We start from the raw sequence: 10,030 nt of genomic DNA on the forward strand, positions 1-10,030 counted from the left end.
TTACCTCTTCCGAGGGCGGCGCCCGGCGTGTGGTCTCCTCGTAGGCGCCCACCTGCTTCCAGGTGACCAAGAAGGCGTGGGTGGGGGTGAAGTGCGCGGCGGTGCGCGGGAAGCCTGAGCGCACGTAGCGGGCAGCCAGGTCCAGCACAGCCCGGGACGTGTCCTCACGGTACAGGACCTGGCCCCTGCCCTGGCTCGTGTCGATGTCTGCCAGGAAGGGAGCAATGGCCGGGAAGTCTGTGGGGAAATCATCGTCCACGTACTGGGTTTCCCTAGGGAAGTCCTGAGTGGAGATGATACCGTTGGTGCCCACCTGTGAGAGGAGGGGGACAAAGGTGACGGTCGCGTACGCGGCAGGAGGCCCAAGGGCAGCCACCAAAGGTCCAAATGTGTGCGCTCACCCTGCTCCACATGGAGGGAAGGGAACCGGCCCGGGCTTGAAGCTCCCCCTTCCCCACCGGCTGGGAGCCCGATTCCTGATTTAGGGCGACCAGCGCAACTTTAGCCGCTGTCCCACCAACCCCCTCTACCCCCACGGAGGGGTGCGATAGGTCCAGGAGCCCTAAAGTATCTTCTCACTTTCCGCACCACGCTGGAGGAAACCTCTGGGTCCGAGGAGGGAACACACCAGCTCTGCACCCGCGCACAGCCTTCTCGAGGTCCTTACTGGAAACCCCACTGGCCGCCCCAGCATCCCCACCTCCTTTTCCGCCTGGGACGCTTCTGTGGCTGCGAATTTGTGGATCTGAATTCTCGCTCTTCCTCTCGAGGTAGAGAAAAGCAAGTCAGACAGCAGCATCGCTGCAAAGCCAGCTCCCACCCCAGGGGCGCTCGGGGACAGCAGGGCGTGCGGACTATTTCCTCCCCCTCGGAAGGCAGGGGTTCGGTGAGAGCCACACCACACGGACCCCTGGGAAGAAGCTGCGAGACATCTGCCGGTTCCCACACCAAGCGGGGGCTGAACTTACGTAGAGGTAGCTGAACTGAGCTTCGTAGAAGCGCAAGGGACTCGCCAGCTTCACCGCGGCTGAGCTTTCGTCGTCGCCCTCCTGCAGGAGCTGGTCCCCCCAAGACTGCCCGTAGGGGAAGAGCTCGTCCGGGTGCAGCGCCGCGGCCCGGGACAGCAGCAGCAATAACAGCAGCGGCAGCAGCGGCGGCGGCGGCAACGCCCGGTCCCCCCGCATGCTGGCTCGGCTCCTGGGCTGCCCCGCCGCAGAGCGCGTCCCGGCCCGGCCCGCCAGCCCGCTAGTTGCGCCGCGCCAGCCTCCAACCTGGATCCCCGCGGGCGCCCGGGCGGGCGGGGACTCCGGGCCCTCGCAGCGCGCAGACTGGCTGCGGCCCTCGGCCGGGGACCAATCGCCGGCTCGGGGAAAGTTCGACAGCGGCTGCCACATCTGGTTCTCGTTAAAAGTTTTCTAAGGCAGCGGTCGCGGGAGCAGCGGGGCTGGCGAGGTAGAAGCCTCCGGCCAGGGCTGCCGGGAGTGCTGCTCCGCTCCGCTCCGCTCCGCCTCCGCAACCCGAGAGCGGCCGGGCTCTCTCCCGCCCTCCTGCAGGGGCTGCTCCGCGGGGCCTACGAGCCCCTCCCCCAAGACCAAATGGCCCTCCAAGTCCGAGGGCAGCGGCGCCGCAGGAGAGGACTTCAGCGCCAAGGGGGAACCCCGCGGTGGCGTGTGCAGCTGCAGGCTGGCGGGCGACGGGGTGGTGGTGGGGTCCCGGGCGCCCCTCGTTCTCGAGGCATAGTCGCAGCCACAGCTCTGTGGCTCCACCCGGAGATGCCCTGCGGAGAAGCGTGCCTTTTTGTATGGAGATGAACGGGGGCGGGGGGCGGTGTAATTCCTAAATTCCGACCCCCCCCCCGTCCAAAGGCCACCGACGGGGAAGACTGGGCTGCCCGGCCGAAATACCCACTCGTCAGGGTCAAGAGGCGCCGTTTAAAAAGAGAGTGGGAGAGAGAGCGCGCTGTTTACCCTCCCCGGGGAAAACGGCACCTGGGAAGGCCATGAAACACTACTGTGTGTGATCGGCTCCATTTGGGGCATGGAATGAAGCATCCTCTTTGGGCACCTAGCGGAAATGGGCGAGGCGCCAGGGTGGGGGTACGCTGGGTCTCTCACCCCGTGAGCAGGGAGGTGGTAACTTGAGCCGGTCCCTGGGACTGGAAACCGCACAGCCTCGAAACCAGCTGCTAGGTGTGGGGGAACCCCATCCACCACAAATATCCCCTCTGTGACGAATCAGGAGCCAGCGAGATTTTATTACCACTTTTATTATCAGGAGCTTGAAATTTCCCAGATAGTCTGTTTTCTCTCTTTGCCCGCCCCCCCCCCCCTCCCCGCACCATGGGGTCGTTGGAAACAAAGGTATTTAAAAAGTAGGAAAAAAAGCAAACCCTTGGAAACGCCTTAAGTAAGGGATGTTCAAAAGACACATTTCTTTTTGTGGGTGTTTATTCCAGTTATACAAATCCTTCTGGGCCCACAGGGCCAAGCCCTGAAAACTCTGAAGAGATCAGACTGTGAGACTCACAGAATCAACACAAAATGGAAAACTGGCCCAAAGCAGTTGGCTTCCTCCCACTGTGAAGAGTTGTATATTTGTTGTGACTAAAATGTACTTGTGCTTGCACATTTACATTCTCATTTCTTTGAGACATGGGTATTTTCATTGGACAGAGGAGGAAATAAAGGCTCAAAGACATGAGGTGATTTGATTTAGCCAAGATCGCCAAAAGTTACTCTTTGATAGAAAATCCTTCACTAGCTTTCTCTAGGTTTTCCAGATCTCTCAATTCAGCATAATAAAAATAACATTTGTTCGGTGGTAATATAAGCTACAGGTTAATAGGTAATAAGCTATAAGCTACTAGCTATAGGCCCTCCCTAAATCCCCCCAAAATCCCCATTTCATGGTATTCATTCTCTTGTATAATCCCATCCCTCCCCCCCTCCAACCTCCCAGAGTATGGGCTGGGTGACTTTTCACCTACAGAATGTGGTAATAGTGGCAAGAAGTCACTTCAGTAACTGTCTCGTCTCTCACTGACTGATGAAGCAAGCTGTTAAGCTGGGGAGGCCCACATGGCAAGGAACTGAGGGCAGCCTCTGGCCAATAGCCAGCCAGGCACTGAATTCTGCCAACAATCACCATGTAAGTGAACTTGGAAATGGATCCTTCTCCAGTCATGTCTGAGATGACACCTCATCTCTGGCTGACACTTTGCGGCCTTGTGGGAGACCCTGACGCAGAGGACCCTACTCAGCAGGGCCCAGGTTCTGGACACACAGAAACTGTGAGAATTTAATAAACGTGTGTTGTTTTATGCTGTTACGGTTTGGGATAATGTCTTATGCTGCACTAGAGAAGTGATACAGCTAGAAACTGTGTTAAGGAAACAAAGACTTAGAGGAGTTTAAAAAACTCAGTTACGAGGCTGGGAAGTACCAGAGCTGGGATCTGAACGCAGTTCTGCCTGATTTCTAAACCTCTGCCGAGGCACTAAGTCGTACTGCCACAAGGCCCTTTCTTTGTGAGGCAGTTGTAGCCTACCTCTCTAACTTCGGCTCTGGCCACACAGCTGCCATTTCAGCTGAGACTTTAGTCCTAACAGCCTCCTATTTTATGGTTTGGAACATCTTCACATGCTCGTCCCTCTACCCAGAATGCTCTTCCCAATCAGTCTCCTCTACCCGTCACTCATCCTTCAACGCTAGAATAAAAAATCCTTCTCTTTCAGGAAGCTTTCCTGAAAACCACAGTCTGATTTAGAATCTCCATGTGCCCTGTGCCCGTCATTATCATGCTGTCAATCACACCATATCTCCCACAATTCCCGAATGCCTCATGTCCCCCTCACCACCACCACCACACCTTGAGAGCAGGGACTGCTATTCAGGGCTTGCCACAACGCTTGCCCGGCTCCTTGGCATAAGCTTAGAAAAATGTTTGTTGAATGAGTGAAAGCAAGCAAGCCAACGTGGGGCTAGGATCCATGTGGGCTGACTCAAATGAAACATTCTTTCCCCTACACCACCTTTCCTGCTCATCTGACCTGAGTTTCGTAATCTGCTTTACCAGACAGCAGCCCAGCCCACCTTTCGCTGTTTTCCAGTTTTTGTCATTGTTTTATTCATCCATCCATCCAACAATTTCCTGTAAGTTTACCATGACAAACACAACTCTGCAAGACATAATGGAATACAAGGTGTGACCGCTGACCTTAGGGTGCTCTTGATCTGGTCTGGAGAACAAAGTATAACTATGAAAAAGCAGCAACACCGCTGTGTGGCAGGGATTTAGCAGCAAAGCAGGCAAAAAGAGCTGTTGCACCAGGAGGGTGTCACTAGTTTTGAATCTGATGCTGAGTCCAACGGATTCTACCCAATAGGAAAAGAGGCTGGCCTGGGCAGTCCCGGCTTCCTGTCTGCTTAGAGTGGGCGCATTCTTCTTGAAATATGAGGCTATAGACAGTTGTGCTGGGCAGACATTCCTTTGAGCTCTTATTCTAATATAATTTTTTAGAAGACTATGGCACCCAAAGAGTGGTTTCTCCTTTAAAATGTCACTCTGTGTCTCGGGAAAAAGAAAAAAATCTGTCATAGTGATTTCACTGGTCAGAGTAAATACTGAAGAAATATTTCTCTTGTATCCAGTTCCAGAGTAGAATTTCCATGACCTGCCAGACCAGCTAAAGAGGCAGAGGCCCCTTCTGGGTTGGCGGTTACAGAGGACTTCTTCTGTAGACGTTTTAGTCCTCTTGGATCCCATCTTCACAGTAGCTGGGAGCATGGCTCGAGAGGTGAGATTATTTAAACGTAGGACTTTTGCAGGAACGGTACCAGACGCCTTGCCAATAGACCTCAGCAAGAGTCTCCACAGTTATATTTGTGTGCGTGTGGTTATATGTCTGTTATAAATACCAAGACTTCAAGAATGATGATACTTCCTGTTATTTTAATCAAGAGAATGGAAACACATTTGCTCCACAGTGTGGCAAATAGATGTCGGGATTCAAGAGAAAGTTCTATGTATAGCACTGACTGGTATGTGTATGTGTTTGTGTTGGAGGTGGGCTTGGCAGAAAATGTCCTGGTGCTGGGTTGCACACACTGATTCTTTGCATAACTTTACTGTCCATTAAATTCCAGGGTGAGTATATTAGCATGTGGAAAAAAACAGGGCTGTGCAAATTAGCACGTCTCCACAGGCTTAGGCTTAATTGAAATTGTTAGGCCTAGGAAAAACCATGTGCTACTTAGAGATTCTGAGTACTGCTTGAGATATATTTGGTGGGATCCCTACATTCTAATGACCTCCAACTTTCACTTGAGTTTTTCATTTATATCCCTCCCTAGGTGGGATGACACATCCAAGCCACTTCTTTTTTTTTTTAATTTTTTTTAATGTTTATTCATTTTTGAAAGACAGAGCACAAGCAGGGGTGGGGCGGAGAGAGAGGGGTACACAGAATCTGAAGCAGGCTCCAGGCTCTGAGCTGGCAGCACAGCTCAGCGCTCAAGCGGGGCTGGAACTCATGAATGGCGAGATCATGACCTGAGCTGAAGTCGGATGCTCAACCGACTGAGCCCCCAGGCGCCCTTTTCCAAGCCACTTCTTGAACTAGATCCACTACTCTGAATTTCTGAGTTTTCAGTTTTTGTTAAGGGCAGCAATAGCCAGTCCTTCTTTATTACCATTGTCCTATTTCCCGTCCTCATCATCTCACCCCTTATTCCCACCCCTTATTCCCAACCTTCTCTCTTGCATGAATCCACCCTAGATGGAAGATGATTGCTGTCTCAGCTCCTCTTGCAGTGACAGTCACCATCTGGTACAGTCCTGACCAAACTGCTAGCTGTGTGCCGAAAATCTGGTGATTCCAGGAGGGCTTCTACTTGGTGATTAAAGGGAACGGTTGCATCTTTCTCCGTATTTGTTGCCTTAAACATGGATGTGTTGGTTTGAGCTTGGGCAGCCCTCTTCTGACCACAAAGGGACAACTATGAAGACAAAAACATGGTGCAGCAAAAAGACAGAGAGGAGAAGATTGTCTAAGTGAGTATCTGCCTACCTCCAGACTTTTTGTTATGTAAGAAAACAAACGCTCATTGGCTTAAGCCACTGTTACATGCAGCAGTACCTATCCTGATACTTTGCTAACTCCTTTCTCTACATCTATCTAAAACACAAATCTCCGGCGCCTGGGTGGTTTGGTCGTTAAGCATCTGACTTCAGCTCAGGTCATGGTCTCAAGGTTCATGAGTTCAAGTCCTACATCGGGTGAAGCACGAGCCCCACTGCACTTCGGGCGAGCCCACTTCTCTGTCTCTCTCTCTCTTTGCCCCTCCTGGAATTCTCTCTCTCTCTCTCTCTCTCTCTGCCCCACACTCACTTGCACCCCCTCTCTCTCAAAACAAAACAAAACAAAATAATAATAAATAAATAAACCCACAAATCTGACCATCACACGTTCCTGTCTAGGACCCTTTGGTGGATTCTCCCTCACTTTTAGGCTGAATCTTCAGCTGGAAAGGCTCAGTGGCTTGGCCTCTATCTGTCATCTCTTGCCTTTTCCTCCCTTCACCTTTAGCAATATTGAACCATTGGTAGTTCCCCATCCTCACAGATAGCCTGACGGCAGTGTGCCTCTGTTTGTGCTATTCCTTGCTTGGAACACCCTTCCTATCTCCTGATGATCTCTCATTCCCTCCGGGATTTAGTTCAGACATCACGTCGGCAGCCTCGCAGAGTTCTGGCAGAGAACCACCCTGAGTGGTTGTAACACCTGGGCACACCCGTGTCTCAAGTCCTCACCAAAAATACTGAAATGGTCTCTTTGTATCTGTCCTTTCAACTGGTTAAAAGGGCCTCAGGGATGGTTTTCATTTAATGGCTCTTTCGTCTTCTTTTTTTCTTACGCACTCTTAGGGACTCAGTACATCTATTTCAGATCATTTTTACCACAAGCCTGAGCACAGAAAAAGAGATAGGACTTGACAGTCCCACATGACCATTAGAATGTGAACCATCCTTCCCTGAAGGCAGGACCAATCTTCCTCACTCTAAACATCATGGGTCTAGCATAATACCTGGTACATCCTTCCTGGCTGTTTTGTAAACCATTGTTGATTTGTTTTTTTGTTTTTTAAGTTCTTTTTTTTTTAATGTTTATTTAATTTTGTTTTTGAGAGAGAGAGAGAGAAAAAGAGAGAGAGAGAGAGAGCTGTCAGCACAGAGCCTGACGTGGGGCTCGAACTCACAGACTGTGAGATCATGACCTGAGCCAAAGTCAGACGTTTAACCAACTGAGCCACCCAGAGGCCCCAACCATTGTTGACTTGAATTGGGAAAAAGTATTGTAAAGAAATCTTCCCCCAAAAGTAAAGAAATAAAAAGAAATCAGGGCGCCTGGGTGGCTCAGCCAGTTGAGCATCCGACTTTGGCTCAGGTCATGATCTCAAGGTTCGTGAGTTGGAGCCCCGGGTCCGGCTCTGCGCTGACAGCTCAGAGCCAGGAGCTGCTTCAGATTCTGTGTCTCCCTCTCTCTCTCTTTGCCCGTCTCCCACTCATGCTCTGTCTCTCTCTCTCTCTTGAAAATAAATAAACTTTACAAAAATTTTTAAAAAAAGATATCTTCCATAACTCCCATACTTTTCCATGAATAATCTACTCCCAGATTCTTCACATATTAGTTACAATCAGGGTTGTTGTGGAATAAAAGGAATTAAAAGGTGTGGCCATTTATATTGGTAGCCAAGATACCTTCATTACTAATTATATTTGAAGGCTTTATGGATAATGGCATTATTTTCCTGTAGACAGAATGGTACAAAAAGGCCAACATTGTTCTCTCTCCTCTTGTAACTTCACTGCAGTCAGAGGCCAAACCTCACAAGTTAGCTCTTAACACCAGTATCCATTCTTCATGAAGACTTCTCTCCCCAACCAGACTACAAGTTCCTCAAAGGTTCTACTTTTCACTTCCTTGAATACTCCCACACTATCTGACACAATGTTGAGTAAATACGGGCAGGTCAACTTCTAATGAGTTGAGCGACTGCCCAAGAGTGACCTCAGTGTGTGCTGTCTCCATTGCATTGTGGCTGTGGTTGTGTTTCCAAAGGCTGTTGTCCTTGGCTTCATCTGTGCTTCTTTCCTAGACATCCTGTGCGTCTTACCAAATTGAGTCACCTCGTTTCTGTTGCATGTGGCCTGCTGGCCATTGTCCCTTTCTCTAGAACTTAGTGCATAAGTCAGAACAATGCTAATAACGCCAAAAATAAGAATAGCAAGCTTTAATTGAACCTTTATAATGTACCTGCTTCTAGTTAAGGACTGTATATACATTATTTCATTAATCCATTCAACACACCCAGTTTGCAGACAAAGAAAGGAGCTGAGAGGGATTAAGCAACTTGATAAAAAATTCAGCCAACAAGAATTGAAGCCAGAATTCAAACTCAGGTGGTCTGACTCCAGGACCCAAACTTTTAACCTCCTAAGACTGTGGATCTGATTCTCTGGTAGACCAGTCACTTTGCTCAGTAACCTGGTCACAGATAGTACCTTTAATTCTGTAAGACTGATAAAGGTAATTAGTTCTATCTAATATTCCCTATAATTTATAAAGTTGGAATTGTGTTATCTTTATTGAAAACCATCTCATGCATGATTAAGGAATTATAAATACCAAACTATATAGAGAAATATGACCCAATACCCTAAAGGCATTTGCAATCTAGATTTGGAGGTAATAACAGCTCTAATTTATTGAACATTTCTTATGCAATAGACAGTATAATATATTATTTGCAATCCTTAAAACAACCCTCTAAGATAAGGAAAATGAGATTCTGAGAATTTAATTGACTTGCTCAGGCTATAACAACTAGCAGTAGTTGAGCTAGGATCTGATGGCCCCAACAGTCACATCAAATGTAAATGTGGCTGTGTTTCTTGCATCTGGTGATAGGAACTTGGTACATAAGTCATCCAGAATGACCATGAGCACAAAAATGAGCCAGAAATCTTCCAAGCATAAACATCAGAAATAACAAAAACAACAAATAAATGAAGAAAAGACAGAAATGTGAAGGCTACAAAATCTTCACGATACTTGATTCCATTAATATATTGATAGATACGTCAAGCAGAGGAATGTCCATATCAGATGCTACTCATGCTGATACTGTAATAGCACTACCAAGTTTAGCATGAGTAAGAATAAGCTCTCAAATTCTAAGTGATATACAGTGGGCTATGTCCCATGGCTGCCCTCCTTTTTATTGTTTTGTTTTTACCATGGACATGCAACCTGATAAAGATACTCCATGAATTGGCTAGGGTGCATTTCTACTGCCAACGTAAAGTATATCAAAATGAAAGGCACTAACTTAACATGCAGTCATAGTAAATAAGTACCTTTATTTGGACCTTACTTTTTAGCCAGCTTATGTTGGCAAGGCCTGCTGGGATATGGTCTTAGTCCAAATCCCATGTTTTAAAGCTATGGTTCTTAACAATAGCTGCATGTGAGAATTACCTTGGGAATTTTTTTCCCTCTCAAAGACTAATTAAAACAGAACCCCTGGGGTCAGACTCAGGTATCAGTATGTTTTAAGGTTCTCAAGGTGATTCAAAGTACAGCCAAGGTTGAAAACCACTGTTCTACAGACACCTTATAAATAGCTCGTGCTGGCCACTTTGACCTAAGGAAAATCTATTTATAAGTCACTGAGTGTTTGAACCTACTCTTAACATTTTTTCAAGATAAAATGGTCTCTTCCATAGCTATGTACATAGCTAAGTAGGGTTTAAACAAATCCTTTAGGAGTATGAGCAGATTCAATATACTTTTTTTACAAAGGGGTTGGGGGGAGAAACAATGATCTTACCATCTCTGTGGCCCACTTCTGAGAGGAAGCAGAATGATCTCTGGCCTGGGGAAGAGTAAAAAAGTAGGACTTCTAAATTTTCTTAGTAGCATGTCTACTTTGTTGGTATATATCTGTAGCCTACAGAGCTTTCTTTGATG

The 10,030-nt window shown here is 48.1% G+C and overlaps 1 protein-coding gene across 1 annotated transcript in view; it reads right to left on the reverse strand.

The window, feature by feature from the left end:
- The window catches only part of NID2 (nidogen 2), a 66,590-nt gene extending 65,055 nt beyond the window's left edge, over positions 1–1,535 (reverse strand). The window contains exons 1-2 of the mRNA XM_019451812.2: positions 969–1,535; positions 5–313 (exon numbers count right to left, since the gene is read on the reverse strand). Coding sequence (XP_019307357.2) covers positions 5–313; positions 969–1,394 — 735 coding nt within the window. The 5' untranslated portion in view covers positions 1,395–1,535. The remainder of the gene's footprint in view (positions 1–4; positions 314–968) is intronic.
- Positions 1,536–10,030: the final 8,495 nt, after the last annotated feature.

The sequence above is a fragment of the Panthera pardus genome, unplaced genomic scaffold (assembly GCF_024362965.1).
Source record: "Panthera pardus isolate Hobbes unplaced genomic scaffold, ASM2436296v1 HiC_scaffold_24, whole genome shotgun sequence".
Lineage (NCBI taxonomy): Eukaryota > Metazoa > Chordata > Mammalia > Carnivora > Felidae > Panthera > Panthera pardus.